General features: G+C 41.4%; 1 protein-coding gene across 1 annotated transcript; it reads right to left on the reverse strand.

The window, feature by feature from the left end:
- Positions 1-9,578: 9,578 nt before the first annotated feature.
- LOC115965264 lies at positions 9,579-10,358 on the reverse strand. The gene has a single exon (XM_031084435.1). It carries the CDS (start codon positions 10,356-10,358, stop codon positions 9,579-9,581), a length of 780 nt encoding a protein of 259 aa, XP_030940295.1.
- Positions 10,359-17,396: the final 7,038 nt, after the last annotated feature.

Here is a 17,396-nt window from a genome sequence, read left to right on the forward strand (position 1 = left end):
AAAGACCTCTGTCCGAGGAGACTTGGGATTTTATTTATGATTACAGATCATTACCTTAGAGTTCTTTTGGATGCTACCGTATTATCACCTTTCTTTTTCCTTCCCTACTTCATGAGGGCTTCTTTGCATTATATAGGCTCTTTCTGATCATCTGGGCCTTACACTTGTTGATCATCTGGACCTCCACTTGAGCACCCATCCCATCAGACACCCCTTTCAGTCCTTTGTGAGTTGCGGCAGCCAAGGCAACACTGTTTAGGGGTCTTTTCCACATTAATGCGGCCAAAAAAGCAGTTGTAATGCATTTAATGTGGTGGTAGCAGACTTTCTTTAGATATTTTGAGCTTTCTTCCCTTTCACGTGTTCAGGGGACGTACTTCAACCACTTGACTATACACTTGGTCTGGGTTTTCCGTGTTCGAGGAGAAGTTCCTCCTCGGACCTTCTTCCCTTTGTCTCCCAATGATAAGGCTTGTAAAGTAGATCACCTAAGTCATGTTTCTCTCCTCGGACTTGTTAGTGTCCTCGGACAAGGCCCAAGGCCCAATACATTATTTTTGGGCCATAGCCCCCATAATAACCCCTCAAAACTCCGGTTTTTCTCTCCATCTGAGGAGAAAAGCAGGGTTTTGATTTTTTTGAGAGATAAGATCCATTATTTTTTAGTTCACACGTGTGGGAGTGGTTGCTTCTGACACGTTGTAGATTACGAGGCGCTATTAATTGCTCCAGGCGGTTTTGTGTTCCCCCATCCAACGACAAAGCGTAGATTCAACAGCTGGCAATCCTCCTAGAATTTTGAGCGAGAGCAACCTTTCCCCTCCTTTCCTGCTATATAAAGCCTTGAAGAAACTCTTTTGCCTTTCTTTTTTTATGAACATCCAAGAACTTCAGCGCCCAGTCTTCCTAAAACACACTAGACCTTTGAGTTCCCGTAGACATTCCTGTAAGAAGTTTTTTCTTGAGAGGTTAGAGATTATTGTACGGATACCCATAAGTTCTTATTCTTTTACGTTTCCCCATTTTCATCTCAGCATTCCTCCTCAGCCCTTCAGTTTATCTAGATGGGTAAATTCCAGCGTTTAGTAGATACACCTGCCGCCATGGAAGCTTTTAGAGCTAGGTACCGCATTCCGCCGGGGGTGGTTTTGATTTATTGTCCTAAGGACCGAGTACTGACTGATAGAGAAGTGGGTGAAGTCGTCATTCCCATGATTGCTTTTATGGAGGGAGGAATGACGCTTCCCATGCGTAGGATCACCCAGGATTACCTGCTTAACCATAGGTTGACACCTTATCAGTGCACCCCAAACCTATTTAGGGTCTTGGGCAACATAGATGCCCTGAACGAGCAGATGGGCTTAGGTCTCACATGGCACAACGTGGTTCACATGTACGAGTGCCACCATCTTGCCAAAGTGGGGTACTACCTTAAATCTCGGTCCGAGGTCGTTAGGCTAATCTCCTGTCTTCCTAAGTCCAATAAGGGTATGAAGGATGACTACCTGATTGCCTCGGGGGAATGGAGTGACGGTCTTCATTGTCTAACTCGGTTAGGAGATCCAGGTGCGGTACCTCTAGGATCAATCCCTTGGGAAGGGGATTTGACCCTTTAGTTTTATTCCTTTCGCTTGGAAATTTGAACTTTCTTTTTTTTTTTTTTTTTTTTTTTTTTAAGAAAATGTCCTTTTAACAATCTGACTACAATTCCTTTCTCAGTTGTTTTGCAGATAAAGCCCACGTTGCTCCTCGGCTAAACCATACAAACGTTCAAGCCCTCAACTATCTCTTGAAGTCAGAGATCTTTGTTCACGAGGACGGACAACTGCGTGCCGCCCATTTAATCTTAGGTTATGAGCCCTTATCCCGTGCTTTTTTGGACGTCGGACAATCAATAAAAGCGGGTAGTACAAGGTTATCTCAGATTGACGTGTCAAAGTCAAGGTTCTTGGCTCGAAGGGATCTTCCACCGGTTACCCTGCCCATTCTTCAGAATCCTCAACTAGCTGTACATCTACGATCCCGGAGCTGCAACATTTGTTGAAGAGAAGACCGAATCATCTCGTCTTTCACTAGAGGAAGAGATAGACGAGTTCTATTTTGAGGAGGATAACCTAAAGGCTCCCCTAATTGAACTTTCGGACGCCGAGGGTGAGCCTGATAGAAACTTGGCAATTGGCGTTCCTCCCCTTGTTATTTCCTGCCCAGACGATTCCTTCAACCAAGAGGTGGACGACATGGCCTCAAATAAAGGCAATAAGAGTTTGCAGGAGCTCATGGCTGCTCGTGGTAAGGGGCAAACCTCAAAGGCGCCCACGAAGTCCCAAACTCCCTCCAATCTTCCTCTTGCTCCTCCACAGGTCCTCGCCGACCTCGGCCTAAAAGTCAATCCTGACTTGAAGAAGAAAAGGCCTGTCGAGTCCTTAAGGAAGGAGAGGTGGGTCCTCGCCAGGGTGCAAAACAACAAAAAGTGACCCAAGAGCCTCGGGACAAAAGGGCTCCATCTGTGGAGAGCTGAGACAAGCTGGAAAGGGCTGAAATGCGCATCCCACCGTGTACTTGGAGCCCTCAACTTGAGGTGGATGGAGCAGCAATTCCCTATAATGCCTCAGTTCGAGAGTACAATAAGGGCCGAGCAGGGTACATCGCTAAAGCCCTAGAGTAGCCCATGCTCCTTCCTAGGGACATGGAAGCTTACAGGCGCTTTTCACAGAATGAACTCTTCTTATCTTTGAAGAGGGATCTTGCAATGGTAAGGCAACTTATCCTTTTACAGGCATAATCATTGAGTCATACTATATTCTAACTCATGTCATTTTGTGATTTTTGGGCAGATTACTCAGCAGGTCTTTGTGGCCGAGGAGTGATGTCGCGACGTCTGCAAGATGGCTGACATTGAAGCCATCTCTCGTGCCGAGGTAGAGAAGACCCTAGGGGCCCTCAAGCAGGAGCAGCATGAACTGGTTGAGAAGTTCAAAGAGGCGGAGAAAGGTCGTAGGAGCACTGAGACTAGCCTGAAAAATGCTAAGAAACAAGCTGAAGACTAACGCCAGCTACTATACGTGACTGAGACCAAACTTGCCATTGAAAAGCAAGCTGTTCTAGATCTCAAAACCACGTTGCAGAAAGTTAAGGAAGAGGTCCAGCTAGCCAAGGAAGCAACCGAGGCTGAGAAAAGGGCTGCTTACCAGCTTGGAGTGGAGGAGACGGAAGCAAGGCTCACCGAGGAATTGTCAGAAGTATGTAAGGACTACTGCAGCATTACATGGAGTCAGGCTCTCAATGCTGCAAGTGTCCCTGCAGATTCTGCCTGGAGGCTGCCCGAAAACGTCTTCTACCCTCTAGAGATTCGGGAGGTCCCTACCGATGCCCCTGAAGCTTCTGAGCAACCTGCAGCTATTCCCGATGCCATCCCCATAGCCGAAGTTACTAAGGGCTTTGGCCAGGTCGCCGTCCAAAGTGAGGATGCTGAGGGGGAGAAGGGCAAAGGTAAGGGCAAAGGGAAGAAGCCCTCCTCCAAGTCTAAGGATCCTTCTAAGGAGACAATCACTGAGGTCGAGGTTCATGGGGTTGACCCAAAAGCCAAGGATGTTCCTCCTCCTTAACCAGAGCAAAAAGAAGATCCCCCTACTGAGGCTTAGCACTTAGGGTTTTTCTCCTTCTTTTTTTTTTTTTTTATCATTTTGAAGAGAAGTTGTATTATATTTTTGTTTTCAAAGACTTCTCATCCAACAGTATTGTATTATCTCCGTTTATTAATATAAAAGCTCTTTCTCTCGTTCTTTACTCTTCTATTTGATGTTGATGGGATTTTATTGTATTATTCCGAGTAAATGTGATTGCTCCTTTAGTTGAAGTTTACAACAACGTTTTGCCAATATAATCGAGTGATAAGAGTAGGACAGTGTAATGAACTTTAAGCAGTAAAGGCTGCCGTGCAAGACTTAGGTTCTGTTTAAAACTTGGATAGAAGTCATAAGTTGTTAATTTCCCCTAAGCCTGTGGTCTGAGGAGCCATGCAGGACTTAGGTTCTGTTTAAAACTTGGATAGAAGTCATAAATTGTTAATTTCCCCTAAGCTTGTGGTCCGAAGAGCCATGCAGGATTTAGGTTCTATTTAAAACTTGGATAGAAGCCATAAGTTGTTAATTTCCCCTAAGCATGTGGTCCGAGGAGCCATGCAGGACTTAGGTTCTGTTTAAAACTTGGATAGAAGCCATAAGTTGTTAATTTCCCCTAAACCTGTGGTCTGAGGAGCCATGCAGGACTTAGATTCTGTTTAAAACTTGTATAGAAGCCATAAGTTGTTAATTTCCCCTAAGCCTGTGGTCTGAGGAGCCATGCAGGACTTAAGTTCTGTTTAAAACTTGGATAGAAGCCATAAGTTGTTAATTTCCCCGAGGAGTCATGCAGGACTTAGGTTCTGTTTAAAACTTGGATAAAAGCCATAAGTTGTTAATTTCCCCTAAGCCTATGGTCCGAGGAGCCATACAGGACTTAGGTTCTGTTTAAAACTTGGATAGAAGCCATAAGTTGTTAATTTCCCTTAAGCCTATGGTCCGAGGAGCCATGCAGGACTTAGATTCTATTTAAAACTTGTATAGAAGCCATAAGTTGTTAATTTCCCCTAAGCTTGTGGTCCGAGGAGCCATGCAGGACTTAAGTTCTGTTTAAAACTTGGATAGAAGCCATAAGTTGTTAATTTCCCCTAAGTCTGTGGTCCGAGAAGCCATGCAGGACTTAGGTTTTGTTTAAAACTTGAATAGAAGCTATAAGTTGGTAATTTCCCTTAAGCCTGTGGTTCGAAGAGCCATACAAAACTTAGGTTCTGTTTAAAACTTGTATAGAAGCCATAAATTGTTAATTTCCCCTAAGCCTATGGTCCGAGGAGCCATGCAGGACTTAGGTTCTGTTTAAAACTTAGATAGAAGCCATAAGTTGTTAATTTTCCCTAAGCCTGTGGTCTGAGGAGCCATGCAAGACTTAGGTTCTGTTTAAAACTTGTATAGAAGCCATAAGTTGTTAATTTCCCCTAAACCTGTGATCTAAAGAGCCATGCAGGACTTAGGTTCTGTTTAAAACTTGGATAGAAGCCAAAAGTTGTTAATTTCCCCTAAGCCCGTGGTCCGAGGAGCCATGCAGGACTTAGGTTCTGTTTAAAACTTAGATAGAAGTGAGCCGGAAGACGTGCAGTTATCATGAAATATAGTGTAGGCAAAACCGCTTTTATTAATAATAATACCTTCTTAGGTTATTTACATTCCAAGGGCGGGATACAGCTTTCTCATTTAAGTCTTCCAAATAATATGCACCTATTCCTGCCACTGAAGTGATGCAGTATGAGCATTCCCAGTTGGATCCCTGCTTTCCCCATGATGGGTTCTTGGGGCTACCCAAAATTTTTCTCAGCACTAGGTCTCTTGGCCCTAGTGGCCTCAGTTTTACATTGGCATCATACCCCTGCTTGAACTTCTGGTGATAATAGGCTAGTTGGATCATTGCCTTTTCTCTTCTTTCCTCGATTAAGTGTAAACTTCTTTCTAGCAATTCGTCGTTGTTACTTGGGGTAAAGGTGCCGATTTTCAACGTTGGAAAGCTAGTTTCCAAGGGGAGTACAGCCTCAGCCCCGTAAGTCATAGAAAAAGGAGTTTCTCCCTTTGACCGTAGTGGCGTAGTTCGATAGGTCCATAGGACGTGTGGCAGTTCTTCCACCCATCTTTCCTTTGCATCATCCAATCTCTTCTTTATCCCATTAACTATGACCTTATTTACAGCCTCGGCTTGCCCGTTTCCTTGAGGATAGGCCGGAGTGGAATATCGGTTCGTAATTCCCAGGTCGCAGCAGTATTTCCTGAATGTCTTACTATCAAATTGAAGGCCGTTATCCGAGATGAGGGTATGAGGAATTCCGAAGCATGTAATGATTTTTCCAGATCAATTTCTTTGCATCCACGTCCCTAATGTTGGCTAGAGGCTCAGTTTCGACCCATTTTGTGAAGTAATCTGTGCCGACCATTAAGTATCGCTTATTTCCTGCTACTTTCGAGAAAGGACCCACAGTATCCATACCTCATTAAGCAAACGACCAAGGACTGGAGAAGGGATTAAGGACCCCTCTTGGTTGGTAGATATTTGGGGCAAACCTTTGGCATTGGTCGCACTTCTTGACATATTCTTGGGCCTCTTTCTGCATGCCCGGCCACCAATACCCTTGAGTGAGGGCCCTGTGTGCCAGTGACCTTCCTCTTGTGTGGCTACCACAAATTCCCTCATGCAATTCCTCAAGTAACATCTCTGATGCTTCTAGGTGTACGCATAATAGATATGGCCCTAAATAGAAGCGCTTGTACAGCTTGTGATCCCCTAACAGCCAAAATCGAGGAGCTTTTCTTCGTATTTTCTCAGCTTCCAATTTCTCTTTGAGCAATACATCGTCCTTGAGAAAGCTCACTAGGGGATCCATCCAGCTCGGACTCATTCTAACTTGGTGGACTCAAACCATGTCCTTTTTTATTGCATCTGCCTTGCACAAATACTCGACGAGGATGATTCAGGGTAGACCTTGCTCCGAGGACGTGGCAAGAGTGGCTAATGAATCCGTATGTGTGTTCCCGCTTCTAGAGACGTGCGTCAGGTTGAAAAATTCAAAGTCCGACTGTAAGCGCTTAACTTGTCCAAGGTATTCCTGTATTCTTATATCCCTAGCTTCCAACTCGCCTTTCACCTGGGCTACAACCAGTCTGGAATTCGAGAACACTTCTAAGGCCTTCCCCCCATTTTCTGCACCATGGCCATTCCTTGCAATAAAGCCTCATACTCGGCTTCGTTGTTTGTAGCCGAGAACTCTACTCTCAATGACTTTTTGATGGTAATCCTCTCGGGGGATATTAGAACCAGCCCTACCCCGGATCCCCTTTGGTTTGCTGTGCCATTAAAGTAGACTTTCCACCGTGAGACTCCTTGTGTAGAGATTGTGCCAACCGATTTTCCATCCATGTTTTCCTCCTCTACTACAGCTTCTACTCGGGGTTCAGTAAATTCGGCTATTAAATTAGCGAGAACTTGGCCTTTAACGGAGGTCCGAGGCATGTATTTAATATCGAAAGCCCCTAGAAGCATGCTCCATATGGCAATTCTTCCTGTGTAATCAGCGCTCCGGAGTATCGACCTGAGGGGAAGTTGAGTTAGGACAACGACTATGTGTGCCTAGAAGTAGTGGGGGAGTTTCCGTGTAGCATGCAATATTGCAAGAATTGCCTTCTCCAATGATAAGTAATGCACCTCGGCCTCATGTAATGATTTACTCACATAGTAAACTGGCTGTTGTATGCCGTTGTCAACCCGTATTAACACCAAGCTCACAGCGTGAGGGGCCACTGCTATGTAGGCGAACAGAACTTTGTTAGCCTCAAGTCTAGACATGATGGGCGGCCGCGACAAGTACTCTTTAAGTTGCTGGAAGGCTAAGGCACAATCCTCGGACCACTCAAATGCTTTCCACTTGTTCATCAGGAGGTAGAAAGGATGGCATCAGTCTGTAAATCGAGAAATAAATCGATTTAATGCCGCGATCATTCCAGTGAGTTTCTGGACTTCTTTTGGGTTTCGAGGAGCTTGCAAGTTATGAATTGTTTTGATTTGATTTGAGCTCACCTCTATTCCCCTATGATATAGCCTAAAAATTTGCTGGACCCGATACCAAATGAGCACTTAGAGGCATTGAGACGTAGTTTGTGTTTTCTTAAGATGCCAAAGATGACCTCGAGATCTCTCACATGCTCGGATACCACTTTACTCTTTACTACCATATCGTCTATGTAGACTTCAATACTCTTGCCTAGTTGTGGTTCAAACATTCTGGTCATCATCCTTTGGTAGGTAGATCCTACATTCTTTAAACCGAAAGGCATTACTTTGTAGTGGTAGTTTCCGACAGGGGTCATGAATGTCATTTTCTCTTAATCTCCCAGGGCCAGTAGTATTTGATGATAACCCTAGAAGGCATCCAAGAAGCTCATTCGATGGTGGCCTACAGTTACGTCTACCAACCGGTCTATTTGAGGCATTGGGAATGGGTCTTTTGGGCACGCCTTGTTCAGGTCTGTGAAATCTACATAGACTCGCCACTTCCCAGTCTTCTTTTTTACCATCACTGTATTTACCAACCACTCAGGGTAAAAGACTTCTTTGATAGCCCCTGCTCTTTTAAATTTTGTCACTTCGTCCTTGACAGCGTCGGCATGCTCTTTTGACAGGCGTCGGGGTGGTTACTTTTGACAAATACGTTTAGGTAGTGGCAAATGAGATTCGGATCAACCCTTGGGGCATCGTAGGCATCCCATGCAAATACGTCAATATTTTCTCTCAGAAACCCAATCAATTCCTCTTTCTCTCGAAGGGGTAGTTCCGAGCCGACTTGAAAGAATCTTTCTGGGTCGTTGTCAACAGTAACCCTTTCTAGACTCTCGCATTTTATCTCCTCGGCTAGCTCATCAACGAGTACTGCCAAGGTGGCTGATTGCTATAAGTCTTTTCTTGCAAGAGCCGAGGGTTCTGCGTTGGATTGGCGTGAGATGGCAGCCACCATGCATTGTCTAGCCATGGCTTGATTTCCTATAATCTGCTTTACTCGGCCCTCTGATGGGTATTTTACCTTCTGGTGAAGTGTAGAAGAAACGGCTCCCAGGGCGTGGAGCCAACACTATGGCCGTGTACGGTGAGTAGGCGTCGACCACGATAAAATCCACCTCCACCACGTCTGAACCAGTCTGTATAGGCAGTCTGATTTGTCCCCTTGGTGTAACAGTCTTTCCTTCGAAACTTACCAAAGAAAAGTCATATGCTATTAGGTCCTCGGGCTTTAGGTTCAGCCCCTTGTACAAATCAGGGTACATTACTTCTACAGCACTGCCCTGGTCTACCAATACTCTCTTCACATCAAACCCCCTAATCCTAAGTGTAATTACCAAAGTATCATCATGGGGTTGGATGGTTCCGATCTTATCCTCATCCGAGAATCCCAACACAGGTGAGCCTCCCTTCCTAGGCCTCTTGGATTCCCGATCATTGTCCTCGGTGGAGAGCTGAGCCACATACATTACCCTGGAGGGAAAAGAGCCGGTTCTTCCCGGAGCGGCAAGGATGACATTTATTGTACCCACGGGAGGTCTTTGAGATATGTCTCTACGGGATTTTTGGTTTGCCTAACCCGGATGACCGCTAGAAGGATGTAACAGGTGCCGCAATTTTCCTTCTCGGACCAACTGATCTAGGTGGTTCCATAGGTTCCTGCAGTCTTCGGTGGTATGTCCGTGGTCTTGGTGGTACTGACAATACAGACTCTGATTGCGCTTTGAGGAGTCTCCGGCCATTTTGTTCGGTCATTTGAAGAACGGCTCATTCTTGACCTTCTCCAAAACCTGTTATACCAGTTCTCTGAATACGGCGTTAACCGCTTGCATGTTGGTTGACCCAGATTGCCCCGCAAAATCTCTTCTCGGATGGTTATTGCTGTATCGTTCCGACCTAAAATCATTCCTCTTGTAAGGGATGATCTTTTCCTTTCCTTTCCCTTGTAGTTAGTCCTCTTCCACCCTTTTGCATTTTTCAATCCGATCCATAAGTTGATGAACGCTTGTAATAGGTTTACCAGTTAGGGATTTCCTTAAACAATGTTTGGTGGGGAGACCGCTTTTAAACGTACTGATGGCGATGTCATCGTAGTTACCATCCATCTCGTTGTACATTTCCCAATATCTGTTTGAGTACGCTTTTAAAGTTTCCCCTTCGTGCATGGACAATGACAATAATGAACTCAGAGGCCGAGGAACCCTGCTGTTCGTAATGAAACAAGAGCCAAAGGCTTTGGTGAGCTGCTTGTAGGAATCTATGGAGTTCGTTTTCAAACTGTTGAACCACCTCATCGCCAAGGGTCCTAGACTGGACGGAAAAACTTTGCACATCAAAGCCTCGTTTCGAGAATGGGTGGCCATTCTTTGGTTAAACTGGCTCACATGCTCCACAGGGTTCGTTCGGTCATTATAAATGGTGAACGGAGGTTGGTGGAAACCTCGGGATAGTCTAGCCCCTTCTATCTTGTGCGTGAAGGGTGACTTAGAGATCTGATCTAAAGCTTTATTCATGGCATCATTACCCAAGCCCTTACCAGATGGGCTCTTATGTCTCCGTCCATGACGCTGCTCTGTCTCATAAGAGAAGGTTTTGCTTGAGGGAGTTCTTGATCTCTGCCTGTAACTGACATCCTCCTCCTCATTAGAGGATACGTCGGAACGGGTAAGGGACCGCCTTTGCTGTGCATGGCGCAATTTCCTTTTCAAGTCATCGATCTCTCGCTGCATGGCCCGACGATTGTTTTGTCTTTGGGATATACGACTACCTATTTAGGAATGGCTTTGGTTCGTCTGGGTAGTATGTACACTCCTCTCTCGATTCCTTTCATTGCCCTGATTTTGCTCAGGGTCAGGAGGATTACTTTACCGTTGAGGTCCAATGGGTTCTGTCCGCTGGGGATCGGTTTGTCGTGGGTTTTCTTGGTGTGGACCCGACCCTATCATGTTTAACCGTTACACTCACTAACACCTAAGTTATTCCCCACAAACGGCACCAATTGTAAGGACAAAGTTTGGAGCCCAAGCCTGAACCGCATGGGACCCTGGTCCAAAAAGCCCAATACAATGAATTTTGTAGAGTATGGGTCAAAGAATTAGGATTAGATGAGTAGAGCAATGGCTTGCATGGAGGTGAGGAACAAACAGACAAGAATAAAGCTATTATAGTCAAAAGGCCTCTGTCCAAGGAGACTTGGGATTTTATTTATGATTACAGATCACTACCTTAGAGTTCTTTTGGATGCTACCGTATTATCATCTTTCTTTTCCTTCCCTACTTCATGGGGGCTTCTTTGCATTATATAGGCTCTTTCTGATCATCTGGGCCTTACACTTGTTGATCATCTGGACCTCCACTTGAGCACCCATCCCATCAAACACCCCTTTCAGTCTTTTGTGAGTTGCAGCAGCCAAGGCAACACTGTTCAAGGATCTTCTCCACATTAATGCGGCCAGAAAAGCAGCTGTAATGCATTTAATGTGGTGGTTGCAGCCTTTCTTTAGATATTTTGAGCTTTCTTCCCTTTCACATGTTCAAGGGACGTACTTCAACCACTTGACTATACACTTGGTCTGGGTTTACCGTGTCCGAGGAGAAGTTCCTCCTCGGACCTTCTTCCCTTTGTCTCCCAATGATGAGGCTTGTAAAGTTGATCACCTAAGTCATGTTTCTCTCCTCGGACTTGTTAGTGTCCTCGGACAAGACTCAAGTCCCAATACATTATTTTTGGGCCATAGCCCCCACAAAAGTGGTGTTAAATTTTTCTATTATGATTTATTAACAATTACTCTAAGAGTATTCGTTAATATGAGCTTACTTTTAATTAATAATATGTTTCTCTTGTTAACTTTCTTGTCAACTTTACACTTTACTCATGCATTATATGATTTTATTTCTGATTTTTTATTAAATTTTTAACATATTATATTATACAACAATAATATTAAAAATATATATTATAATTTTTGCAATAATTCCAAAACAATATGCCAAAATAAGTTAATACCAAAATATTTGGTTTAAATAAAAAAATCGAATCAGGTCCAAAATAGTATATTGTAAAAATGTACTCCCCCCTAGATCGAGGGTTTTACATGGAGTCGGCACTTATTTAATTTAAAAAGGAAAAACAAGAAAACCTTTAATGAAAAATACTTTTGTTGTATTAATGTATATGACAATTTACATCGAATTTTGTAACAAAAATTTACAATGCTTTTTGTCCTAGGTACAATCTAAGAAAAGTAAATTACATTGCTTTATTTCCTAGTTACATTCTGTTGAGGTCTAAAAAAAAAGGTCATAATGAAATAAGCCCAAAACAAAAGAACAAGTCAAGCCCAAAAGGAAAAATCTCAGGCTAAGCCCAAAAGTAATAGGCACGGATGACCCATGGGGGACAAAAGGAAGGCCCAGAGGATCCTGAAGCCCAGAAAAGGAAGAAGCATCCCAAAAAGAGACCACGGCAAAATATAAAGAAGCGAGGATCCTCAAATCCCTTCAAGCACGAATAAAAAGGAAGACTGGGACAGATCGGTAGAAAGAAGACAGGAAAAGAAAAAAACAAGAAACGCAAGCGACCTCTCATGGCACAGACAGCAAAAGAGCCTCGGGGAACCAGGACAGGGAAGAAGAATGGCAACGAATGACTTTCAAAAATGGCAGAACAGGATTCCGCCCAAATAGGAAAGAAAGGGAAAAGAGGAATGCGCCAGAAATGGGGATGCCGAGAAGGGCATACCACAGCACGTCCCAAAGAGGATGGCCAACCAGAAGCTTTCGAAGGAACCAGAACCAAGAGAAGGAAAGAATGAGAGAAAACGGCAAAGGGACTTACCGAGGCGACAGGGACAAAACATGCTCTGGTTGCAAAAGAACAAAACAGGGGAACTCGGGACACCCAGAAAAACTCCATTATAAAAGGAGGGGACGGGTTGTGAAGAAGGTAGCGAAAAAAAAAGAAAAAGAAACACAAGAAAGAAGAAATTCTCCTGGAAGAACCGTCAGAAAAATCTATGCAGAAAGAAAAATATTAAGGGAAGAACAAATACTGCTTCCCGATATCCTGTAAAGGCCACTATTGCACATACTCGGATTCAACGAGAATCAAACTTTGCAAGTTTTGAAGGCTGAAATAGCCATTCAAGACTGCAATTTTTGAGCTTGATTGGACCTTGTATCACGTCCTAGTGAGCTTTCTGTAATCAAAACAGATAACTTATTAATGAAACACTGCTTAATAATTCCCAGGATCCTCATAGCACTATTTCTTTGTTTTATCGTTTTGCTAATCTTGCTTTGTTTTTCCTTCTGAACTTACGTTGTTAATTTTGGTACTCCTCGATATCCTTGTTTGTTGTCTTTCTGTATATTGTCAGGAGTATTCTCTGCATTCACTTGATTCTTAAACAGCTCGTTAGCTGCGGTGAATCAAGGCCTGGTCCACCAAATCCTTCCTTTTCATTCAGGCCCAAGATCCTTGGGCTTGAGTATCCTGAAAAAGGCACTCTCACACATTCTAAAAAAGGTAAAATTGTATATACAAAAACATTGTCTAGAACCCTTGATCTTGGTTCGGAGGCTAATTTACGAGATGGGAAGGGATTAAGCACCCATCTCGCCCGGTAAAACCGGTCTCCTAGGTTAAGGTGGCCAATGTCATGTCATGTCAAACAAATACAAAGAATATGTCATATAAACATGTAATTTGCAGGAATTGTAAATAAATATGTGTTAGGGGAATTTGACATAAAGAGAAACAAAAAAACAAAAAAAAAACAAAAAAACTTGTTAGATAACAATTTTAATGTAAAAAAATGAAGGTAATGGCATGTTCATCCAAGAGATCAATATAAATAAAGAATTCCTAGCCTAGACATGTTCATCTAAGCATGTGAAGGAAAAACAAAATTGTCATGTTATTTGTCATCAACATAATTGCAAAGAGAAACAAATAAAAAATAAAACCTTTAAGCATATTTGATCATCCAAGCAATTATGAAGAGAAGTAAAGGAAAAACCCTAGACATGTTTATCTAGACAAAATCAAAATACTTTAACATGTTTGTTCAAGCATTTAAAAAAGTAAAACAACTACCTAGACATGTTCATCTAAGTATTAAAGAGAAAGTTGTGTTTTAGCCTAGAAGTGCTCATCTAAACATTCAAAAGAAAATTGTGTATTAGCCTAGAAGTGTTCATCTAAGCATGTAAGAGAAAACCAATAAAACATATAGGCATGTTCATCCAAGCATAGCATAAAAGAAGTGAATAATGATTTGTAAGCATTTATTCTAGCATGTATAAAGAGTAAAAAAAAAATTAACTACTTACCAGCATAAATTAAAAGGGGGAAGTGATCACTTAAAGCGCTAAGGAGAAAGCAAGGAAGTACTAAACTACAACCAAAGTAAGAACAATGGTTGCTCAACAGCTTTTCTTTTCTGCTTTCTCACTAGCTCTCTAGAGGGAATTCCGGGGTCCAGAAAATAGAAGAGGTCTTCTCTATTTATAGGGGAAGGGATGGCTTAGCTTTAAAGCTAAGTTATTAACTTTCTTCTGAAGCTAAGGGAGGAGATAACCTGTTTAAATGAGCTGGGGACGGATTTGGTGTTGATCCCCATTCAAATTTTGAAATGATGCTGCACCTGCTTCATATTTTGGCTCTAATTTTCCGTTCAAAATTCCAATTGATTCAAGATGGGTGTTTTTTGAAAGGAAATTCAATTATCTACAACTTTTTCAGAAATAGAGAAAGCCAAATTTCAACGTTATCCATGCCAAAAATGTGTTTCACATTGTTGCTGAAAATAGTAACGTCTTTTGAGCATTTTTGAATTTTTTCATAGGCTGTATCTGTTTCTTTACCCAATTTATTTTTCAAAAATCTTTCTTCTGAAGCAAAGGGAAAGGATAAGTCTATTAGATAGGCTTGAACAGATTTGATGTTGAACTCATTTGAAATTTTGAGAGAAAATTGAAGATAATGCTGAATTTGTGTTATCTTCTGCACCTGTTTCGTATTTTGGCCATAACTTGCTGCTTAAAATTCCAATTGATTCGGGATTGATGTTTTTGAAAGGAAATTTAATTCTATACAACTTTTATAGAAATAGAGAAATCCAAATTTCAACGTTTTTCTGACCAAAAATGCGATTCAAGTTACTGCTGAAGATAATGACGTTTTTTGAGCATTTTTCTCTTTTTTTGAATTTTTCATGGACCATATCTCCAGAATTTTTTTAAAAAAAAAAAGCAGAGCAGATAAGATGCCATAAAGGAAAACATTTTTTATTATTTCTTTTAAAAAAAATGAAATCCAATCAAAAATCACACTTAATTAAATTCAAATTAATTCTTGTGAAAACCAATCAAAATTAAGTGTTTAGAATAGGATGTGATCAGACCCATTGTACAGGCGAGCCATGATCATTGAAAGTTGTTTGTATGATAACTTTTGATCAGGTGGCCCGATCAAAACCCATGACATACCATTATGATCGTTAGAGCACCAAGATCTGTTTTGTATCACAAATCTAAAGATCTACCAGATGGTTAAATGCAAGTTGTAAAATTGGGTGTCTACATATATTTAAAAAATTGATCTTACTTATAATGGCATTTTGCAAGCGTACAAACGATCAATAGCAAAACAATGTTCAAATTATTAATAATAATAATAATAATAATAATAATAATAATAATAATAATGCATAACAACCAGTTTTGTGTTAGATATGACTTAAACAAAAGTCTCCAATTTGCACATGCCAACTTTTCTTGTTATTTTGTTCTCTCTTTTTGGCCGCGATATGGCGAATTTTTTAGAAAAGATTCCTAGTTTATTGACTATAAAAAATTAATTATATTGCAATGCTTCACTAGCTTTATGTAGACTTGCAGGAAAAATTCCTAGTACTTTTGTTAACTTCCCAACAAGCTTACCAAATGAATTAGGAACCGGAAGTTGTACCGGTTTGACCAGTAGAACAATATATTTCAGTATTAGTCAATATCGGTGTAACGTTTTGAGTTTACCGTTATTTTTTATATTTATAAATATATATATATATATATTATAATAAATATAAAAGTTTAACATAAAAGTTTAACATAAAACATTACCTCTATTTAGAACAAATTATTCAAGGTTTTAGACTTTAGCATCAATTAAAAAAGAAAAAAACAATATAAAAAATAGAAAGCTTAATTGTTCATTGCATACTAAGAAAATAAATAATATTAATAAGTTAATGCAAATAAGTTATCATTTTGCCCTTAAAAAAATTCAAAAACTACCAAAAAAAAAAAAAAATTTTCTGTACCGGCTAGTAATGCCCGAAATCGGCCAGTTTGGCTGGTACCGCCAGTATTTAAATCGATACAAAACGTTGGCGTTTGGATACCAGTATATGTACCGATACGGTACATATCGGCCGGTACCAATACGGTATCGACCACCTTGCCAGGCATACCTGCACTATACATAATGAAAGAAAAATGACACGTAAAAAAACTTTTTGCAATATTTAAATTTTAAGTGGTAAGTTGTTATTAATTGTTATCGGTAGGCAAAAAAACTAATTTAAGTTGTGGATTCAATTAAGGTTTTCAGACCCGGACCGTTCATTAAACCGTAAAAGGGAGAGGTTCAAGGTTTTTGAAGTCGAACCAAGGTCGAACTCTGATGACGTCATAATTAATTTAATAATTAATTAAAACCTAAATATAGATGTGGGGCCAGAGGACTTATGGTCCGGCCTATGCTCTACTAGGGCCCAGGGCGCGTGCTGAGGAAGGTCTTTGCCGAGGACGAATAGGGAAAGGCCGAAGTGTCGGGGGCACAGCCGAGGATGACCCTGTCCTCGGCATTCCAAGATTCCAAAGGGAAGAGCAACATCTCGTTGAAGGCTGCCCCCAAAAATCCCCCTGAAGAAGAGGCGAGTAGAATGGGACCCACGTGAGGGTATGGTGCGGAACCAGTTCAAGGTAAATATGTCCCCTCCGCCTTAAATGCGCCCGCAAACGTCCTAACCATATTAATGAGAAAAGACGCCTGAACAGGGTGACTTCGGTCATCGCAACTAACAAAAAGCAAGGGGAGGCAGCTGATGGGACGGGTACTTAAGTAGGCACCTGCCTGATCAACAAGTGGAGGGTTAGGATCAACCAAGAAGGGGTACATAATGTGAAAGTTAATGCGCCAAAGGAGGGAGTTGGAAAAAAAGGCCAAGAACCAGAGCCTCCCAGACCGCCTCAAGGAGAAAGACTCCTCGAGCGAATACGGCCTAATTCTGTACGAACAAGACGACTAACCCCCGTCCGGTGACCAAGGCCTAGCCTTTCAAACACACGCTCTGCAAATGATATTGTTTGGGCCTTTTTTACGTGCGAACCCAATATCATTTTGAATCGTTACAAATTGAGTCCTTACAATAGATATTAAATTTATAAAACTAGCAAAATTGACAATATATCTATATATGTGAGGGAAATTTAATGATTTTCAAGCATATATTTAATAATTAAATAAGAAAGTTAATAAAATAAAATAATAACCATGAAAACATTAAAATTTATGATTAATTTTTGAAATAAAGTTGAATATGTTTGAAGGGTTTTAATTATAATTTTTTTTATTCCTTGTAAGAGATGGATAATTTAATTAACTAGAACAAAATTGTGTTAAGTTTTTTTTTTTTTTTTTTTTTTTTTTTTTTTTTAATTGCTAAGGGGTTGGACCTCACGGTTCTCACCGATTCGTGCGG

The sequence above is a fragment of the Quercus lobata genome, chromosome 10 (assembly GCF_001633185.2).
Source record: "Quercus lobata isolate SW786 chromosome 10, ValleyOak3.0 Primary Assembly, whole genome shotgun sequence".
Lineage (NCBI taxonomy): Eukaryota > Viridiplantae > Streptophyta > Magnoliopsida > Fagales > Fagaceae > Quercus > Quercus lobata.